General features: G+C 45.1%; 1 protein-coding gene across 1 annotated transcript in view; it reads left to right on the top strand.

The window, feature by feature from the left end:
- The window catches only part of Map1b (microtubule associated protein 1B), a 91,683-nt gene that overhangs the window by 7,222 nt on the left and 61,667 nt on the right, over positions 1 to 22,794 (top strand). Inside the window, 1 exon segment of the mRNA XM_048368164.1 lies at positions 1,051 to 1,152. Coding sequence (XP_048224121.1) covers positions 1,051 to 1,152 — 102 coding nt within the window.

The following is a 22,794-nucleotide window of genomic DNA, read 5'->3' as shown; positions in this document are numbered from 1 at the left end:
AGTGAAAGGAAGTCTGATCCAAAACCAAGTTCACTGCTCCCAATTCCATCCAAGTTTTATAAAGTATAAAAAGTTAACCAAGTGCTGGTGGTTTATGCCTGTAATCCTAGCTAATCAGAGGCTGACACCTGAGGATAGCAATTTGAAGCCATGTGAAGCAGAATAGTCTTTGAGGCTCTTATCTCCACTTAACCACACAAGAAAAAGAAGGAAGGGAGGAAGGGAGGAAAGAAGGAAGGAAGGAAGGAAGGAAGGAAGGAAGGAAGGAAAAATAAATGCTGGAAGTAAAGCTGTGGCTTAAGGGGTAGAGTGTTAGTCTTGAGCAAAACAGCTCAAGGATAGCAACCAGGCCCTGAGTTCAAGCCCTAGGACTGGCACACACACAAAATAGGTTGCCACATTTCTTTCTTTCTTAATAAGAAAATTCAGTACCACAAACTGTGAATGACGGTATTTCCTGCCAGATTGGTCAGACAACAACAACAACAAACAGACAAACAAAAAAAGTCAAACGAAACAAAACCCCATCCAACTGGACATCCAACTTACTAGAGAGCACACCAATTCTGGACTGACATCCAAGACCAGAAAATAAGGATGAGTCAGAGAAAGAAATCCCACTTGCACAGGACAAGATCACTCCCCAAAGGCGTGGCTTGAGTGGCGGTCCTACAGGGCCTCTTCACCTGCAACTACTAGTTGAGCTCCAGAAAGTTGGTGATAGTGTGATGACTTCTTACTTGCTCTCTTCCCATTGGTTCTATTCCCTCCCTGGGGAGATAGCCTGCCATTGTCCTAAGAGCTGTTTTCCTTACTCTAACAGCCATGCTGTGCTTACGTTCTCCCAAGTTCCATTCCTTCCCGCTAGTGGATCCCTCCCCCGTGCCCTGATGGAGGGACCTCCCCAGCCTGCCCATCTTGAGGGCAGCCACTGGGAGTCACCAAGCTCTGCAGAAAAGCATTTCCCACATAAAGCCTGAGAAATGCTTTCAGGGACCTCTTCCAAGCTGCTGGGAAATGACTGTCAACTGTCTTCCTTTTCCTCCCTAGGAATCCGATCATGGGACACAAACTTGATTGAGTGCAACCTGGACCAAGAACTCAAACTCTTTGTATCTCGACACTCGGCCAGATTCTCTCCTGATGTCCCAGGTGAGGCTTCCTTCCATTCAGTATTAGCCTAGAACTTGACAGGACATGGGGAAAGGCCTCAGCCTGGAAAGCTTTGCCTGGGGCATGGAAATACCTTCCTCTTACTGTTGAAGGAACTTTTGTATTTGCTATTGCCGTCACAGTTTAAGAAAGTTGAGTCTACATTATTGCTGTGTGTTATGTATGTTGGGTATAAAAAAAGTTTAATTGAAACATTTCTTTCTTTATTGCCATTTCACTGGGATTGCAAACTGTTAAAATGTTTATTTTACTTCAGTGAAGTTAGGAACACAGATTGGTTGTTGCCAGAATCCCGCAACTCCCTATTCTAGAAAGAGACCATTTTGGCATTTCCAAATGAAAGAACATCTCCATCTTCCCTCTGCCCAACACTGCATGGTCACCCATCTTCCTTAGTGTGGGAAAAGAGTCTGATAGACTGGACTGTTGTCACAATAGCTTTTCTTGCAAAGATGAAAAAGAATACTGTAGGGCTGGGAATATGGCCTAGTGGCAAGAGTGCTTGCCTCCTACACATGAAGCTGTCGGTTCGATTCCCCAGCACCACATATATGGAAAATGGCCAGAAGGGGCGCTGTGGCTCAGGTGGCAGAGTGCTAGCCTTGAGCGGGAAGAAGCCAGGGACAGTGCTCAGGCCCTGAGTCCAAGGCCTAGGACTGGCCAAAAAAAAAAACAAAAAAAAAAAGAATACTGTAGAATCATTGAAGGTAAGGACACAGACATTTATCAGTGGTGAAGGAGTTCCTGCCTCCCTGGGGTGAGCCCTGTCCATGTCCATGATGCTCTCTGGCCATTTATTCATGCCAGCCTATCTCATCCTTTTGGTCACATGTGGACATAATCAAATAGCATATTTGGCCTATTAACTCTCAGGATGTATTTCTTAAAGGTTTGCCATTGAGGCGATTTCACGTCTTATTTCCTATCAGTAGAAATTCTTATCTGTTTACATGTTCTTGTTCTATGAGTACTAATTGTATTGGTGTCAGCAGAGCATCGGGAATGAGATTCAGGCAGTACTTTGGGTGATTAGATCCTATTCCATTTGCCTGCATATACTGAGACTTGAATCCTTGCCTTTGGGACTCCTACTTGGTTGCAGTCACATGCCAAGAGGACTATTCACACCGTTCTTGGCATACATTCCCATTATCCAAATAAACTGCAGCTTTAAAGCATGCATCTGAGTGGACATATTTAGGAAAACTTAGCAGAAATTGCTCATTTGAAGTCAAATTTGCTGCAAAGTCCTATGAAAAAAATCAGCTTTTAAGTGACTGCACTGGACAAGAAAGAGAATGAGAAGGAGCAAGAGACAGATAGAGAAAGAGGAGAGCAATGGAGACAGAGAGGGACAGGCATGTAGAGAGACAGACATATGGAAAGAGAAGAGAAAAAGAAGAGAGAGTACAAGAGAGAAGGACACAGACAGATAGGAGAGAGAAAAGAGAAAGACTCAGAGACAGTCAGAGGCAAACAGATACAACTGGAGAGAGAAGACAGTGACACATTGACAGTCACAGAGTCACAGTCATAGTAAAACCCCCCCCCCACCCCCCGTAACAATCCAGAGATTCTCAGGCAGCACCTGCTCTACTGAAAGAAAGGTACAGTATATAGTGATTTCTTTTGCTATTGTGTTGTATTTTTATGTCTTACAAAAATCTTTTTCTCCACACAAAAAACTAAGAGAAGCACTCTTTGCCAACAGATAGGTTTGTTTCAACATGTAAGAGCCAAGCTTTTGTTCTTTCTCAGTAGGTTATTCTGGCTTTCTCACTACGATGGTTTGTAAGACTGCCTTTTGTTTTTCTTGCGTGCTTTTGCAAATGGATCGTGCGGGTCTCAGTGTCCATTCATATTTGGAATGACTTTAGACAGTGACAACTGTGTATTACGAAAGGAGAAGCTTCAAGAACTGATGAAGACCGCTTTGTGACTAAGGACCTCACTGGTGCTATTCTGAAAGCACAGGTCAGCTTCGGTTTCAGGGAAGTTGTCTGAGGAGTAGGTTAGAGGGCAAGAATCCAAAGTTGGGGTGTGTAGGGATCCCAGGCTGATCCTCACATTGAGCCTAAGGAAACATTTAACTTTCCAGGTCTAAGGCCAGCTGTCTCCTCCCCACTCAGAATTCTATGAAGCTAAACTTTTTAACTCTCAGACCCCCCCTGACCTCAGGAGAGAGAAGTGCTTCATCACATAGAGACCAGCACAAAATCCAGTACCCTGCCTTTATTCTAGGCTTCAAACAGGTTTTTTATCGTGGGTTTGTTTTTGTGTGGGGGGTTTGATTTGGAGGTCACTGGTATAAACTGAAGGCCTTTCGAAGTGCGCTACCACTTAAGCCACACCCCAAGTCCTTTGGCTTTTAGGTTATTTTTCAGATAGGGGCGTGGATTTGGTCCAGGGGGCCTCGGGCTGTGGTCTTCCCACCTCTGCCTTCCGAGTAGCTGGTGTGATAGCTCTGCGTCCTCACGCCTGGCTAGTTTGGAGAATTGGATGCGGTGGTGGACAGCGGAGTGAGAGTAAAATGGCTTCCATGGTGTGGATTAGAGTTCAGGTGGTTGACTTCTCTATTTCATATTCATGTTAGTTAACTGGACCTTTTGATACTTTCAAGAACCAGAGATCACTTGTGAAACTAATGATAGCCACAATTTGCAGCTAGTAGAAGGCCGCACAGGGAATGACTAGGCTTGGTCCCTTGCATTCGTGTAGGCCTTGGCCCGGTGGGTTTCCCTACGTCATTTAGACATCTTGGACAAATACTCTTTGAACAGGAATCGAGAATGTAAGTACATCCTCATAAGGCCCCCCACACAGGTAAGACTTGCCATGCAAAACGTCAATTTATAGTGCTCTAGGGAATATCGCCCATTTCTCTGTGTGTGTGTGTGTGTGTGTGTGTGTGTGTGTGTTGGTGGCACTGGGGATTGAACTCAGGACCTCGTGATCGCTCGCATCCTCTGCCGTCCCAGGCATGTCGCCTCCCCTCCTCCTCGTACCCCTGTTCACTGTAGACTGAGCCGCGAGCAGGCAGCGCAGAGGAGCTGCCTTTCCTAGAGGGAAGGAAGTGCCTTAGGAAAATCTGGGGTGGACAGATACCATGTCAAAACAGCCAATGAATAAAATTGACTCCTACGACAGGGAGTACCGGACTGAAAATCTCTTGATGTTCTTTTTTTCCTTCATTTTACCCTTTCTATCTGCCTATTTAATAAATAGTTAAACTTTTCGATAACCCGGGCCCTCCCAACAGGCCAGCCTCAACACAAAGAACAGATTCTGGGGCCAGGCTTCCCTCCTGGGATTCTAGCTGTTCTATCTGCTTGTTGCATGGGTTTTTTGTTGTTGTTGTTGTTGTTTTGTTTTTGACAGTTTCTTAACCATCCTGGGCCCCAGTTTTCTTGTCTGTGAAATGGCGCGATTATTCCTATCCTATAGAGTTTCCCCGAAGGTTAAAGAGAATCAACAGATGTCAAAAGGTGAAATGATGCTTATCCCATGGCAAATGAAATATCAGTTCTTATCATCTCCTTTGTCGCAAAGCTAGTCGGTGTGCGCGCGGCGATTATTATCACCCGTGTGAGAGAGATATGCGTTATCTCCTTGGCTGTTTGGCTGGCTTCCTTGTGCTGTTTTCACATTTGCATTAGAGATGCCTCTCAGAGGAACAGTCGTCTTGCGCCCTGGGAAGGGCCCGGGGCTGCTGGCCCTGAGCAGGGACGGCTCTGTTCTGGAAGCGGGGTTTGGGAAGGTGCTTGGGACGAGAACACTGTTCTGGTGGCAGAGCGGGGCCGAGCAGGGCTGTCGGCTCTGCAGCTGCCGTTCCCTCTGATGGCCCATCCGTCCCTGCGCGCTTCCTCCACTCCACTCCTCCACTCAGAATTCTTTTCTGTTCTTTCTAGTCAACCTGTGGCTGCAGATTAACTACAGACATTGCCAATTATAAGAGTTAGCGTGGGGCTGGGAATATGGCCTAGTGGTAAAAGTGCTTGCCTCGTTATACATGAGGCCCTGGGTTCGATTCCTCAACACCACGTATATAGAAAAAGCCAGAAGGGGCGCTGTGGCTCAAGTGGTAGAGTGCTAGCCTTGAGCAAAAAGAAGCCAGGGACAGTGCTCAGGCCCTGAGTTCAAGCCCCAGGACTGGCAAAAAAACAAAACAAAGACTTAACGTTTCCTGTGGTTTATTAGCTGAATGAATAGCAGGACCTTTAGGATATTTACATTTTTTTTTTTTTTTTTGGCCAGTCCTGGGCCTTGGACTCAGGGCCTGAGCACTGTCCCTGGCTTCTTCCCGCTCAAGGCTAGCAACTCTGCCACTTGAGCCACAGCGCCGCTTCTGGCTGTTTTCTGTATATGTGGTGCTGGGGAATCGAACCTAGGGCCTCGTGTATATGAGGCAGGCACTCTTGCCACTAGGCTATATCCCCAGCCCAGGATATTTACATTTTGTCATTAGTTTTATAACTCCGAGATCACATTCACCAAAACCTCCATGGGAGGTGATTGAATTTGCACGCTCATGTGCACGCGCACACGTGCACACACACACACAAGTGCAGTTTTATGTAAAAATCTGTGCCTTTCCTGTCCATAGAAGATAAACAAACCACAGCTAAGCATCTTTTGATTCATGCTGAGAGACTGCTAAAAATATCCTTCTCAGAGATTGCTTTCTTAAAAATAGAGAATTAACAGTAGCCCTTAGAATTTCAGTCATGTGAGTCCTCCTTTCTTGGACGTTAATGAGGTTCCAACAACTAATAGTTGCCAGTAGAGCGATAAGAAAATGCTGAAGTGCTTCAAGAGAAGGTGTTAGAATATTTTTAGCCTTCTTTCTCGGTCTAGATGTGTATGTTTTGTCACTGTGGAGAATTATGGCTTAATTATATGTGCTTAGAATCCATTCCTTGTTGAATGATGACCGGGAGTAATAGATGTATTTCCAGCCTTGCTCCTTAGTTTTGAACTGTGGAATAAGTTCCATTTGCATTGGGGCTGACCTAACAACCCCGGGCACTGAGGGGCAGTGGATGCTGTCTCCCCTGTGCTTTGCCGGTGGCAGGTGCCGACACCCAGGCCTGAGTTCTTGCCGCTGCCCACGTGGCTCCTTCACCTTTTCCCACTGTGTAGGAAGTGCTGGAGAAATCCTGGGACTGGAAGAAAATATCCCAGAGCTGGACTTGGGTTGACGTAACCCGCCCTGCATTCAATATCCATGGAGGTCAAGGCTGCCTGCCTGGGAAAGAGGCTTATTTTAATGCAAATCTCTAGCCTTTCTCCTCCTGGCGGCCCCCTGCCCTGGGCCTGCCTGGCTGGGGGGCAGGGGGTGCAGCCGGGTCCCCAGCTCTGCTTCCTGCTGCTGCTGCTGGGCATCCCTTTGAAGTCATCAGAGAGCCAAGCCTTCCGCGGAGGAGGCCGGAGGCTTCTCTGAGTCACCACGCGAGGCACACTCGCCCCGAGGATTACAACTCCACATCCTCACACACTGATTTTTCTTTTGCTCCGTGCAGGTGTGGCCAGTGAAAAAGAAAAAAAAAAGATAACGTAGTGTTTCCTTGTTCTGTTCTGCAGCCCAGAGTAGTTAATGATGGCTCCCTCCCGTCAGGCGAGCGGCACCTAATCCTCTTTCTTCTTCTTTCTTTTTCTGAGGACGTTTGGGTCTGTGGATGGTCATGGCAGTCCAGCCGTTGCCTCACGGCCACTGTGCAGCTCCAGATGGACGAGCGTAGGCAGGAAGGTAGAAGGAAATTGGCTGCCTGGGCTCAGTAAGCCCTCCGTGACTCCTCCCACCCCACCCCAGCCCAGCCCTGAATCAGTGCCGGGCTCTGCACCTCCTTCTTCTGGATCTTCTTTCTAGGGCCAGTTTAGCATTTGCAGTCGTGTGCTGGGTGGAAATGCTGCTAGAGAGATTGGTAGAAGACGAGGAGTAAAGCACAGACAAAGTGATTCCTTGTTTGCATAAGATTTTCTAGTGCTGACTAATAAGCAAGGAAACAGAGAGGGTTATATGGACAAGTAAGGCATCTCTGCCTTCTGAGTTAGGAAAATAAATCATTAAGAGCTTTACAAACCCGTGTGTTTGTTTAACAAAGAGTATATGCTTAGTTTACAAAGAGAGAGAGAGATACAGAAAGAAAGAAGAGAGAGATTTACTCAGACTTCTGAAGACAAGAGGCGAGACTGGGAATTATAGAAGCTGCATTTTGATTGTCTGATGGTGGACAAAGGTTACCCAGGTACCAGCTCCCCACCCCCAGTAGCAGCCTAGGACTAATTAAAGGTTGCCAGGGTAACCATCAAATATCCTGTGCCATCGTACACTGGATTTTACCCCCTTTTCTTCCCCCTCACTGTTGTCTAAGGGTAATTTCGGTTACATATGAAGTCAGATTCCCGTGGTCCTAGAGACAGGTGGGGTTCTAAGAAAGGAAGTATGCTTTCAAATGGACCACAGGGCCAGGTGCCAGGGCTTCACTCAGGCCTGAAACCCTAGCTACTTAGGAGGCTGAGATCCTAGGATTGAGGTTCAAAGCCAGGGTGGGCAGGAAAGTCTATGAAACTCTTACCTCCAACGAACTACTAAAAAGCTGCAAGTAGAGCCGCACCTCAGGTGGTGGAGCACTAGCCTTGAGCGAAAGAAGTCCAGGGACAGCACCCAGGCTCTGAGTTCAAGTCCCAGGGCTGGCTGAGTGTGTACACACACACACACACACACACACACACACACACACACACACGCTGGGGAAATTACCACCAGTACGGAATAATAAGTTCTTCAAGTGTGAGTTAAGGGATTGCCTATAGTTAGGACTGATGAAGTAAATGCGCATAGAAAAAGCACCAAAGTCTATACATGACTTGAAAATAGAAGTAGGATGTATGTGATTTTGGTACCCTGGGTATTTTATATGTGCCTACCTGATCTAGGGAAGGGAAAGAAAAATGAGGGTGTAAGATATCGCAAGACATGTATTCACTGCCTTATGATGTAATTGTACCCCCTTTGCACAACACCTTGTCGATAAAATTTAATTTTAAAAAAAGCAAATAGAAGTAGGGAATGCTCAAGGTACACAGACTTTAAAGACTCAGACTGAGGTTGTCTAGGAAGTAGCTCAATGGTTTCTTGGAGCGGGGGTATCTAGGATAACATAGGACATCCCAAGGGCTGCCTTTGTTGCCATAAGAGGAATGAATGTTCTCCGCACTTGGACTCAGCTGTGAAACCAGGGGGTTGAACTCAGGGCCTGGTCCTCTAGCCTGCCTTTTCCCCTCAAGGCTAGTTCTCTTCCACTTGAACCACAGCTCTACTTCTGGCTTTTCGGTGGCAAATTGGAGATAAGAGTCACATGGCCTTTTGGGCCCAGGCTGGCTTCAAACCTGGACCCTCAGATCCCAGCCTCCAGAGTAGGATCGCGGGGGGTGGGGGGGGCTGAGCCTGGCGCTGGCCCTTTGTTTCTCAATCAGGCAGGCATCTCCCAGGGCTGTCCCCTAAGCCACGACTCATGTCTACGACACCCGTGGCCCCCAAACATGGTCCACCAGGACATGGGCCACACCCATACTGCTTTTGGTTCCTGAAATGTCACCTTTGGGGATGTTCAAATTAAATTTAAGATGGAATACATTCGGTGGCCTCAAACCAATTATTTATTCACAACTCTGGCTGAAGGAAGAACCTTCTGAGTCCTGGGAATTACCTGTAGGTTGCGTCGATTGTGCGGCATAGAGGAGTAAGAACGGCCTGCATTTTAATAGGTATGATCGACTGTGCCTGTCTTGTCCTGTGAACCATCAATTAGCACAGAGATGGGATTCTTCTCTTGTTTGCTTGCACTAGATGCCCATTTAGAGATGATGGGGGCAACTATTCTTTTCTCTAGAATTCCAAACAGTTTCTTAGTGGAAATAGTAGGAGGCTTTGACAATTTATTGATAGTGAAATTCCATAGAAGGAGGTGACATCCTAATCCACTGAAAAGGAGCTACCTTTCATGTTATGGTGTATCTTTATAGAAGGCGACCTGTTATCAGTCTGTTTATGTTCTACAGCAGAGCATACTCTGGCTCCTAGCTCTGTGAGTCATAACAAAACTTACGAACAAATCTTGACCTGAGAGTTGTTTACAAGTGAGTTCTTAAGTAAGATAACTAAGTTAGTCTAAAGGATACACAAACTAGAAATCTGAAAGGGAATCTCTGTCAATTCTCTTTGGGGGATATTTCAAACATTATTTGTGCATAAAATCTACACTGATTATAGTGTCTATATAAATTGGGACGTATGTCTAACAAATACTAATGCACTGAATTATAGTTATGACCTGGGAATCTTGAACCCAAAGTAAATGGAAGTATTCTGTAGCTGGAAGATTAGTTTTAAACAGGGCTGTTTGATTGAGTGGCTGTTTAAAAGGTTCATCTCCTGTGAGATCAGAGCTGCCAAACTGGGTGTATGGACTTTGTTTCCTGACTGTCCTCTTCCCCGATTTATTATTTATTTTTACCAGCTCAGGGCCTGTGTTCTGCTCCCTATTAGCTACCTATTAGATGGTCTGCCAATCATGGAAAAAGGTTGTGTTGTGTGCCATACTTGATGTTAGGGGAGGCTTGAAGTATATGTGCGTAAACTTGTTTATTAATTGATTTGTTTGTGTGTGAGCTGGTACCGGGGCTTGAACTCAGGGCCTTTGGCTGAGGCTTGTCTTTTCCACTCAAGGCTGGTACTGAACCACTAAGTGTTTCTGAAGTATAACTTTTGTCAGTCATTTCCACCGCCCTCCCCCCCCCCCCCCCCCCCGCCCCAGCCAGGTTTCTGTGGGAAACAATTTGGGAGAGGCTTTGTGTTCCATGATTTGAAAAGTTCTCAACCAAATTGCCCCGCCCTAGAAATGTAGTCAAGAGCTTGTCCTCCTTCAGTTACTTTGAAGGTAGGCTTTAAAATGCCAACGACACGATTTTCTTTAGAAAATCCTCCTGTCCTGTCTACTAGGATTTTCAGTCTTAGAGGAGACCCGGGGGCTGCGCTGCTCAGATGCGTTTTCCAGTCTGGACATTCTCGGTATTCACCGTTTCCCATCTGTCTTTACCATGCAAACAAACCAAGCAAGACAGAACTTCATCGTGTTTGCACAATGCCAAACACCTGCATGGAAAGTATTTTAAAAAGTCAAGTTCGTGGGTATTTTAACGACACAGTGCCAAATGGGAGATAGCTTCGTATTTTCCTCCACTAAGACGAGTGCATGCATGGTGGAGTTTGCTGATGTTCAGAGCCTACAATGAACTGTTTTCACAGCTCTTTGGAAGGAGGCTGAAGAGAGAATCTCATGAGTTCTGGAAACTGTCTGTAGGTTGAGTGTGTTAGAAGCCCGAGGCACGTTGTTTGTCATAGAGGCTGGAGAATGCCCTGCGTTTTAATAGGCATGATCAACTGTGCATATCTTGTCCTGTGAACCATCAATTAGCACAGTGTAATTTGACGAGTCAGTACACGCCAGACGTGAATGCCCTTGGGAAGCGATGCTCAAATAAAAGTGTTACTGACAGCATACAACTTGTATGTAGGTACTCATTATCAGCAAGCCATCATTATCCAGAAGGAAAAGTGATTTTTATGGTAATGCATCTTAGGTTTTATTGTTGGTATCTAATATCTTTATTTCTTTTGTTGTTGTTGTTGGTGGTGGTGGTGGGGCTTGAACTTGGGATCTGAGCGCTGTTTCTGTGCTCTTTTGCTCAAGGTTAGCACTCTACCACTTTGAGCCACAGCACCACTTCCTGTTTTCTGGTAGTATTAATTGGAGTTAAAAATCTCATGGATTTTCCTGCCTGGGCTGTCTTTGAACCAGGGTCCTCAGGTTTCAGCCTCCTGAATAGCTAGGATTATAGTCGTGAGCCACCAGCTCCCCCCATTTCTCTAGTAACCATGTTTTGCAATAAATGAATACATTTATTCATTAAAATATAGGTGTGTTTAAACTTTAGAGTGTCACAACCTTTGAAAGAAATAATTTATGTATATTGTTATGGATAACAATATTTCTGTGGTGACAAATAAGCAAAGAGTTTGGTTTAATAGGGGATTTCCAATACATTTTTGTGGAATTATTAGTTTTTCAAGTTTTAGAGTCCAGTGGAACAGTCATTTCTTTTAAAACAGATACCTCAGGTTTGTTTGGAGTTAGTTTAGAATTCCTAAACCAAGTTTGTATATTGACCTAAGCTAGACTTACACTATTTAAAGAGCATATGAACTTAGAAATTTATTATTCTTTTTGTTTTCAATTTAATTTTGTTGTAGAGGTGAGGTACAGAAGGTTACAGCTACATGAATAAGGTAATGCATACATTTCTTGCCAAACACTGTTACCCCCTCCCTCATTTTTCTTCCACTTTCCCTCCCCCCAAATCTATTATTCTTAAATTGATGCTGATCGAAATGAGCTCTAAGATACGGAGGGTGGGGAGGAATCTATTATTCCAGCTGGGTTGCTAGAGTCTCGTGCCACCCAGCTGTTCAGAAGGATCCGGGGAGATCTAAGGATCTCAGTTGGAATCCAGCCCAGACAGAAAAGTCTGTGACTCTGACCCACAAATTAACCAGCAAAGAGGCAGAAGTGAAGGGGGGGCTTCATAGAGGCACGGAAGGCCCCGAGTTCAAGATGTAGTGCCTGCATCAAAAACAAGAAAAGCAAACCCCGTTATTCTTTCACCTTCGGACATGGAATGCTATTTTCCAAGGGAAGGTACTGTGGGGTTTGAACGCGGTGCCTTGTGCTTGCCAGTGTAGACTCTGCCACTTGAGTCATACCCCAGGCCCTGGCCATTTTTTTAAAAAGGAGATAACACATTCTTTATTTAATCTTGGCCAAAAGGCTAAGAAGCAGTAGTGACATTGTACCATTTAAACAAGTACAAGCCAAGAAAGCCACTCTCATCCAAGAGGAGAATACCCCTTGGGCCTCCCCCCGTCCCCCCCGCCCCCAACTTGGAGTGAAGTCAGAGCAATCCACGTGAGTGCCCTCTGGGAGAGTCAGGCGGACGGCCTTTCCCTTGGGCCTCAAGGTCCTCGTTAGGATGCCTCAAGGTAATTACTCCGCAGACACGATGGGTAGCAGGTGCTCATTACTGAAACGTCGGTGAGCAAAACGTTCATGTGGAGGTAGCCGGCAAATGGCCATCTCGACACCGATAAAAATGGTATTTCCATATACAACAAGGGCTAGCCCAGGATGTTAGAGTGTGTGCGCGCGCACACACACACACACACACACACACACACACACGGGAGTCATGGGTTCTAGATAGAGCAGAAGAACCTAAAACCTAAAATAAAGGAAAAAGAAATATGGAGAAGAGAACATGGACATCTTTTTTTTTTTTTGGCCAGTCCTGGGGCTTGGACTCAGGGCCTGAGCACTGTCCCTGGCTTCTCTTTGCTCAAGGCTAGCACTCTGCCACTTGAGCCACAGCGCCACTTCTGGCCCTGGGTGCTGGGGAAACGAACCCAGGGCCTCATGTATATAAGGCAGGCACTCTTGCCACTAGGCCATATCCCCAGCCCGAACATGGACCTCTTTTAGGTAACACTTTGGAGACTATTCTGTCATGTCTACATTGTCCTTGTTTGTATATAATAGCTACATTTCACTAAGTCCCAACTGTTTTTCTGTCCTGCTTCCTAGTTCCGAAAAAGTTTTTGAGGGGGTGGGGGAGAAGATAGGTTTTTTGAGACGGGGACTTGCTATGTAAGCCCAGATTGCTCTAGAACTTTCTGCGCAGTTCAGGTTGGTCTCAAACTTTGTCTTCTGTTGAATGCTGGGATTGCATGTGTTTATTCCTCCATCCAGCTAAACATAATGTTTTAAATAATTGACGTCTCCACTGAATCATTTGCCTTCAAATAAGTTAGTAAACACAAAAATCCAAACAGGATGGGGAAGGCTGATGTTGACCAGGTGCTTTCCCCTCGGGAGCTGACATGTTGAACTGAGCCTCCTTGCTACAACTCCATAAAGGTGATTTTTGAAAAGAGAGAAAAATAATCCAACCAAGATGTAAAAGAAATGAGAAGTGAAATTAACTCAAAGGCTTAATTTTTTAAAAAATACTCTCCAATGTAGCTTTAAATCCTCAGAACAACGTTTTGTAGCTATTTGCATGCACGCATGTAATTGTCAGTCTGGGTGTAGGCATGTGCCTTTCTGAGTGTATTACTTTTCTTTTAAATTATAGTTACACACTACCTCATGACATCTTAGTCCATGAACATTCATATACATAACAGTTGACCCAAGGTAAGACTATAATAGAACAAAAATCATCTTGCTTGGTGACACCATAGCTGTCCTAACATCATAGTGGAATGTATCACTGTTGGTGTAAGCCAACTTGAGACACCGCCAATACATAAAAGTATAGCTCACGCGATTGTGTATAGGACATTGTGCTTGATAATGATCAACACCAGCTACGTTACTGGTTTATGTAATTTACTGACATCCAGGTTTCATCATTACTTTAGAATACACCCCTACCTAAGAGAAAGACCTTTACTGTCCATGAGAGAGTGTCATGGTTATGACAGCAGCAGCCTCAGGAGTCGGGCTTAGCTCCCTCTTCCTTTCCTTTCCTTTCTTTGTTTCCTTATAGATCCATCACTCAAAATTTTCCCTCTCACGCTTTCTCTTCCCCTCCTTCTCCTCTTCTGTCCATTGCTTTTCTTTGTGTGTTCTTTCTACTTTCCAATCATAGCCTTCTTTTCTACAAGTAATGTTAGTTTGGGTTATTTTAACACATGACCCATGAGATCAGTGTTTGCTTTTGAAAGAAGCATTACATTACGTATTAGTTATGCCTATTATTGTACTGTATCTTATTTTTGTTTTATTTTAGACATAGAGTGGAGATTATTTAGGGCCTTTGGAATAACATTCCAGCATATAAATATAAGTGAAATAATTTGGCAAATTAACTCACTCCAGGAGTCATCAAGAAATACAATTCCATCATCAGCTAGAAATTTTCTATTGTTGGAGTGCTTTACCAGCAAATGAATTTTCTATGTTCAGGAAGCAGACTCATAACAAATTGGAATCCAGTCAAAAAATAAAAAAGTTACCATTTATGATTTAGAAAGAAAAGATTAAAAAACAACAAGCTGGATGCCAGTGGCTCACGCCTGTCATCCTAGATACTCAGGAGGCTGAGATCTGAGGGTCACAGTTCAAAGCCAGCCCGGGAAGCAAAGTCTGTGAGACTCTTATTTCTAGTTAGCCACCAGAAAAAAAGGAAGTAGAGCTGAGTCTCAAAAGTGGTAGAGCACTAGGCTTGAGCATAAAAACTCAGGCCCTGGGTTCAAGCCCCATGACGGACAGACAAAAAGCAGAAACAAACCTGCAAGTAAACTAAACAAACTTGGAATGAAAAAAAAAAATAGACTTCAAAGAGCTTAATTGAAGGGGTAGGTTTGGGGGGATTCTAACTTTACAAAATAGCCCCCCCCCCCCCGTTGCAACTGGCTCTTGAGAAGGAAGGAATGAAGATATCTTTTAGCCATAGAGATAAGATAAAGCTAAAGAGTCTTGGGATGAGACTGAGAACACAAGCGTAGCCCTGTGACCGTGAATGAAGTGATGGGGAGTCGTGGTTTGGGGGACTCCTGCTATCTCTTCGGTTAGAAAAAGTGACATAAGAAATCTGACCGTTTGCAGCCATTGCTTACATTACAGCTTCTTTGTTACAGATTCCCATTAAACCTTAAAGTGTGGCCAAGTGTTTATTTACCAGCTCTCACTAGCTGTAGAGACAAACCCCCAGGCTCTTGACAGCCAGGGACGGAGCTCTTCGGGGGCGGGGCGGAGGGGAGATAGAAAGTCTCCGCTCTTGTCCCGGTCCTGCTGAGTAGATCTGGACTGTTGTGGACAGGTGACTTCGCATTTATAAGCCTTAGCGTGTTCTGAACTTTACCAGATCCCTCTTAGGTCAATATTCTGTGATAACACCCATCCTAGTGAAAAGAGCTGTTAAAACATGAAAAAACAAAACAAAACAAAACAAAAAACGATTGGCATCAAGAGTGGAAATGTCCCTCAAATGACACAGTGTCAACCTCAAGTGAAAAAGCGTGTGAGCGTGTGCGCGAGCGTGTGAGGCCCGAAAGATGGCGTCTGTGCAAAGTTCGCACGAAGATTATGTGCAGTACGCACCTTAGCCCGGCCCGGCCAAATGTGCAGAGCTAAGAAGCGTTTCTGTATGAAGTTCTTTGATATTCTGAGGAGGGAATAATCGGTATACTTCATGTGTTCACTTTACGTACAGACCACCTGACTGTGGACTCTGGTCCTGTGTCAGAGTCTGAGGTTCGAAACAGTGAGCAAAAGGAATTAAGGAGACCACCCCTGCACGGTCGCAGGGAGGAGACAGATATTAACACATAGCCACCAAGATGCATCCGAGACTGCCAGGTAGGAGGGAGGAGTACATACTGTGATTCACCAGCAAAAAAAAGTGGGCAGTGGAGGTATGGCTCAAGTGGTACAGCACCATCTTTGAGCAAAGCAGCTAAAGGACAGCCCCTAGGTCCAGAGCTCAAGCCTCAGTACCAGTCCAAAAAGAGTTTTTAAAATAACTGAAAAGAAAGGCAAAGAACACGGGAACTCATGATTCATGCTTTGGGCCGTTCATTCAAGGAAGTGAGTAGTAGAAACGTTAGCCGTGCTGAGAAGGCTGAGTCAGCATGAATCAGCCCTCAGACGGCTGTACCACCGGCCCTTCTACTAAAGAGTCAGCCCACAGCATTACTGCTGGACTGTGGTTTCTTCAGGACACGACTAGTTCACTATTGGAAGTTCCATAGAGCCAGATTTTTAAAGGTTCTCTCTCTATAATCAGGACCTTTTTTTTCTTCTCCTTGGTGCCCGTCCTGGGGCTTGACCTCAGCCCTTGGGTGCTGTTTCTGAGCCTCTTCTCTCAGGGCTTTTGACCACTTGGCATTCTGCCACTGGAGCCACAGCTCCACCCATGGCTCTTTTCTCTTAGTGGTTAATTAGAGATAAGAGTCTCGGGACAAAAGTTCAGGCTGGCTTTGACCATCATCCTCAGGTCTCAGCTTCCTGAGTACTCAGGATTACGGGTGCGACTCCGTGCCTGGCTAATCCCTGTCTTCCTTATGATGTGTGTGTGTGTGTGTGTGTGTGTGTGTGTGTGTGTGTGTGTGTGTGTTTAAATCTCTTCCTATAAGTTCCAGCTCCCACCAAAGATAGTACCACATTCACTCTTACCATTAGGGTAGGAAAACTATGAATTGCAGCTTTCTTTCTCTTTTTATTTTTGCCAGTCCTGGGCCTTGGACTCAGGGCCTGAGCACTGTCCCTGGCTTCTTCCCGCTCAAGGCTAGCACTCTGCCACCTGAGCCACAGTGCCCCTTCTGGCCGTTTTCTGTATATGTGGTGCTGGGGAATCGAACCCAGGGCTTCATGTATACAAGGCAAGCGCTCTTGCCACTAGGCCATATCCCCAGCCCAGCTTTCTTTCTCTTTTACCATAGTTTTTGCTGTTTGTTTTTCGTTTTTGTCAGTTGTCGGGCTTGAACTCAGGGCTGCTGTCCCTGAGCCTCTTTGTGCTCAAGGCTACTGCTCTACCACTTGAGCCACAGCACCAGTTTTGATTTTTGAGTGGTTAATTGGAGATAAGAGTCTCACGGAGACTTTTCTGCTTGGGTTGGCTTTGAACCATGATCCTCAGAGCTCAGCTTCTTGGATAGCTAGTATTATGGGCATGAGCTATGGGCACCTGGCATTTTTGCTATTTTTTTCTTCCCTCCCTCCCTCCCTCCCTCCCTCCCTCCCTCCCTCCCTCCCTCCCTCCCTCCCTCCCTCCCTCCCTCCCTCCCTCCCTTTTTATCTTTTTGTCAGCCATGGGCCTTGAACTCCAGGCCTGGGTGCTGTCCCTAAGCTCTTCAGCTCAAGGCTAGCACTCTACCACTTGAGCTATCACACCACTTCTAGTTTCTGGTGGTTTATTGGAGATAAGAGTCTCATGGACTTTCCTGCCTCGGCTGGCTTTGAACTGCAATCCTCAGATCTCAGCCTCCTGAGTAGCTAGGATTACAAGCGTGAGCCACCGACATCTGGCATTTTTGCTGTTTTTTGATTGTTTTGTATGTGCTCATCTTGTCTTTTGTGACACCTACATTTGATTTGATTGAATGAAATAAATGTAGTTTTACTTCAATGGTTTCTTAGAGACATGCATACGTAACCAAAGCCAGTCTCTGGCCAGTGTAGTAATCCTTTGGTTTGTGCTCCTTTAGTATTGTCACTGCATGGACTCCAGCACTGCATTCACCGGCCCATTGTTCTCTCCAGGAAGGCCCAGTAGGAAGGGCTCACCCTACCGCCCACCTCCCATATCCTGAATAGTAAGCCCTGCAATTACAGCACATACTGCCTTTATCTTCAGCCCCTGTGGAATGACGTCACTGCATGTCAAACAGGATTAGAAGGGAGAGAGAAAAGTCCTGACATTCTCATTCCCACTGAGCGTTTCGTTTTGCTTTATTGTGTTCATACACACAGTAGTTTCTGCTACTTCATAGGAAAAACTTTAAAACAAAACGAAGCTAAGCAAAACCCAAAGATCAAGTAAAACTCAAAAACAGACTTGCAGACACGCGCTGGCTTCATGAATAGAGATGTGCGCCTCAGTGCTCTGTCAGCCAGCCAAGCAGCCAGGACACAAGGCGTGCGGAGGGAGACGTTGCCTCCTGGTCTTACAAAAGCACAATGCCATTCTTCTCGACGCCCACGATGCCCTGGGACCTGCCGCTTGAAAACACCCTGAAAAATGAAGGCAGAGATGGGGCCACTGCGGGGTAGGATGGGAAACACAGGCAGCTGGAGCCGTCAAACCTCTGAAATAGTTCACTTTTTCAAGATGGCATTGATGAGCTGCATCCTCCAGTCTCATTTGTTATGGTTCATGGTTAAAAACTCAAGGCCTGAAGTGCAAGTCCAGGGTCACAGATCTGAGTCCAGATTTGATCGGATCGGTCATTTCCAACTCCTCTGACAAAAGTAAACATTGGCCAAGGCCTGGTGTCACTTGCCTGGAATCCTAGCTACTCTGGAGGCTGAGATCTGAGGATCACAGTTCAAAACCAGCCCAGGCAGGAAAGTCTGGGTGGCTCTTATTTCCAGTTAACCACCAAAAACCCAGGTGTGGAGGTGTGACTCAAGTAATATGGTACTAGCCTTGAGTGAAACAGCCAAGAGATAGCCCCTAGGTCCCAAGTTCAAGTCCCAGTACGGACCCATTAAAAACAAACAAACAAACAAACAAAAAACTTAGGCAGAAATTCCTGGTTAAAAATTGTCCCAAACACTGATGTGAAGCATATCAAATATCACTTATCTTTGGTATATTAAACGTTGCTGTTTATGAATTTGTAATTTTCCGTTCTTTCAAAGTTAGTTTTGCTTTTGGTACAACTGAAAAGAATATGCACTGGTTTTCAGAGTTTCACATTTGATCATTTCTGTTCATAGCTAGATTCCGATTTCTACATCTCCTCCTGCTCAAAGGATCAAGTCCCCCTTACTGTTATTGGGGACCACGTTTCTGGCACCAAATTGACTGGCTTACTTAGAGAGGTGATTTGGGTTTTATGTATATCAGAACTCTTGGGGATTGAGTAAAAATAATACTTTAAAAGTATCAGCCTGGTGTATTCCTAAACATGGCTTCTTTTTATGTGGCTTCTGTTTTCAACTCAGCGCCTTGCGCTCTTTCTTGGTGTTTTCAGCTCCATGTATGGCTTTTTGTGGTTTTAGTTGGAGATGAGGCTCTCATGGATATGTTTACCTGGCCTCGCCTTGAACTGTGATCCTCAGATCTCGGCCTCCTGAGTAGCTAGGATTATAGGCATGAGCCGCCGGCACCTGGCCGGCTTCTTAGAAGCATAGTAGCTTTCTGTTTTTATCTTCCAAGGGGTGTCAGTCCACATGATGTTGGATCCGGTACTTGGCTGCTTGTCTCCGTGTGTGTGAGTGAAACCATTGGTCCTATTACTGTGGTTGGGTGATCTTCTTGACAACCCTCGTTTCTGTAGAACCTTTGAGTGTATTGTGTTTCCCAGATCCATTTCCAATCATACAAATAAGGAGTGAACATGCATAGTACATAGTGTTTCACATAGGCCACAAATTAAATCCTAACTTCCAGTCCAATTACATGAAAACTTTATGATCCTTTAAGACCTCTCTGGTCAGATCCATCTTCATCCAGAACAACTTACTTGGGCAAATCAAGCAAGTACTGATTTTAAACTCTGTTGGAGAAGCTTGGTTTAGAGACGTATCTTTGTTAAAATAAATAGTAAGCTTTCCCCCCATTAAGCTGATTATTTCATTTGGATTTTTGATTGGTCTGATTTCTTAACACAAGATGTACATACCTATGTCCCAAACTGGCGCCAGAAGTGACTTTGAGATGATTCAGAGTTAACCCTTGGCTTTCGCTGAATAGTGTTTGACACAACCACAGCCCCTTGTTTAGGTGGAGAAAAATCTCAAAAGCATTTAAGTGTGATCAGAGATTCCTAGTCATAGGATCCATGGGCTTGAAATGTTGTAAATAGTTCCAGTCAGCTGTTTGTTCTTTGTTTCCAACATTTAAAAATAATTGGTATGGGAAAAGTATTAATAAGTTTCCTACTTTGGAAACAGGAAGAATTAACAACTATTCTGATTTTTACCAGCAGGTGGCATGGCTTTTTGCTATGTTGGTGATGATGTAAAACCAATATACTTTTTATTAACATTAAACTGTCCTACAATTATTTCCCAAAGCATTTTCCCATATGTAATAGTCAGAGGTTAATATCCTTATTATATAAAGAGTTCTTACAAATAAATGAGCAAAACCATAACCTTTCAGCAGAGAATTGGGCATAGGACATGAACATCCAGTCAACATATATGAGAGATTGGGAAAATACAGACACACAAGTGTTTCATAAGTTTATAAAAAAATTATAGCTTTAATCTGGGTACTGTGGCTCATACCTGTAATCCTAACTACTTAGGACGCTGAGATCTGAGGACTGGAGTTCAAAGCCAGCCCAAACAGGAAAGTCAGTCAAACTCGTATCTCCAACGAATCACCAGACCATTCAATCAATCAGTCAATCAATCAATAATAAGGAATAGCATCTATTAATGAAGCAATATAAATGAATACAAGAAGATACAAATTTGAACCTATGAATCACAGAGCTTTTTTTTTTAAAAAAAAGATCAAACTTGTCATTAGCAAAGAAGGAAAGAAAGACTCCTTCATATTTTGTTATTTGTGTAGAAACAACCTTTCTAGATATAGTTTTTAAAAATGTATATCAAGCATCTTAAAAATACTTACACACTTTTTCTCAGTAACTCCCTCAAGGAATTTATTGTATGGAAATAAGTGGAGATATACACAAAATTTATGTAAGAATGACAACTTCCACATTATTTATATATGGGAATATATAAATATATATATATGGAAAAAACTAGAGAACACTCTTGAAGTCCTCAACAATAGTGTGTAATTAATGATGGTAATCAGTAGGACTCGATAGTCAGCCTATAGTATAAGCCATAAATTAATGGCATCTGCTCTGTCGTGCAAAGTTGGACAGAAAATGTCCAGGACCCAAAACTTTGAGTTTGAGCACAATTTAGTACAACAAAGCATTTTTATATTTTCAGAGACCCAGATTTTAATATATAAGTTATTACAGCTATAAGTGAACAGTTTGTAGTCAGGAGAAGAATACAAGCATTTTCAAGAACAGCGTGCCTAGCTCGCATTTGAGGTCCGAATCTCTGTGGCTTTTGTATTTGTCTTGGAAATGAGATTCGATAGTAAGTTCTGGGTGTGTGTAGGGGGGAATTAGAGCCAGCTTGAGCCTGCCGAGGTTAGAAAACGCCTCTGATACTAACCTCAGAAGCCACAGACCAGTTCGTAGTGGAGCAAGGACAAGAGACCAAAAGCCACAGATGTCAGCCTGAGTTAAGGGCTTTAGAAGAGATACAGAAAATGGCCATGCACGGATGAAAACCAAACAAAACTCATCTAGGACCTCGGCTCTGGAAACCATGGGCTGAGCGGGCGCCTCTAGAAGGATCTGTGTCTCTCCAGGCCTGCTGCGCTGGGAGGGGACTTGCAAGTCTGGGTTTTCTGTTCTGGTTGCTCTGCAGTAACGTTTTGTACTTAGGTTTGGGCGAGTCACCCACCTCCCTCAGAACTCTTGACTTTTCTCCCAGTCACTGGGGTGACGGTGTTGCTGCTGCTGCTTCTCCTTCTCTTCCTCCTCCTCCTCCTGCTTGGCATTCTGATGCAGTTTCCGGCTCTATAGGCTGAGGTGTGAATCTGGGCGTCCGTGCGCTACGGAGGCAGATGGAGGCCTCTTCTGCATCAAACCCTTGGAGCTGGCGAGTCTGGAGTCCTCAGGCCCGGGTCACGTGTGAGTCATAACTTACCATGGCATACGCCTTGGACAGGGCTGTGGACGGTGAGAAAGGTAGGTCAGCTCCTTCCTGGGCAACACCAACCCAAAGCAGAGAAACAGGAAAGGAAAACAAGTCCTTTCTCTGGTAATCTTACTGTGATGAAGACAAAAATAATGTGGAAAAACCATGTGAAAAGATGAGATGTGAAGAGGTTGAGTGTGTGGTGTGTGTGTGTGTGTGTGTGTGTGTGTGTGTGTGTGTGTGTGTGTGTGTGTGACTCAGTGATAAAGCACTGGCCTACCATGCATGAGGACCTGGATTCTGTACCCAGTACCACAAAAGACATGCAGAAGGAAGGAAGGGAGGGAGGGAGGGAAGGAGGGAGGGATATATATGTCTTCACTGTTTTCAAATAAGAAGGATGCTTCTGAAAAGACCTGAAGTCCGCTCTAGAAGCCATCGTTCCCCACCTGTGCAGATGAATGAAATCACCATCACCTTTAGACTATGTGGAAAAATAAAAGAGCCAAGCCTTGGGCCTGTTCTCTTCTTGTGACAGCCCAGTCTTAGTGTTGGAGTTGTGAATAACGGGCGCCAGTCAGGCAGGACCCCGGGATGATGGCTGGGTGCACTGTCTACTTCCTACATCACTGCTGGACCACTCAGTGGTGTTGGGTGCCACCGGCACGCCCCCCCTCCCCCCCGACAATATCCTATGCGTTCTCTAGCACCTGTCTGTGTCTTTCAGGGCAAGGTAAGAACCAGCCAGGCCACTGCAGTGTGTAGTAATCCTGGGCCTGGAGTTTTGCTCCCACCTTGGGCCATGCCGCTTCCCGGGGTCCCTTCCCCCTGCCCTGTGTGCTCCCATTTCTTCCTCTTCTGTCCTCGCTCTGCCAGTGGCAGTGACATTGTGACCCCTCTGAGCCCTTCAAGCCCCCTTTGCGGGGTGGAGGGCTTAGTAGTGGTCCCTGTGCTCCATGATGAGGTGATTGGAACAGGACTCAGTAGCTATGAGCCTCGGATGCTCCACTGGAAATAGATGAGTCGACCTCAGTTCAGAACCTTTGTCGTCGTCGGCACCTTGCCAGCAGATCCACCTTGACTCTGGGCCCCG

The sequence above is a fragment of the Perognathus longimembris genome, chromosome 19, assembly GCF_023159225.1.
Source record: "Perognathus longimembris pacificus isolate PPM17 chromosome 19, ASM2315922v1, whole genome shotgun sequence".
Lineage (NCBI taxonomy): Eukaryota > Metazoa > Chordata > Mammalia > Rodentia > Heteromyidae > Perognathus > Perognathus longimembris.
The sequence above is the reverse complement of the archived record's forward strand: the minus strand, read 5'-3'. Positions and strand labels throughout refer to the sequence as shown.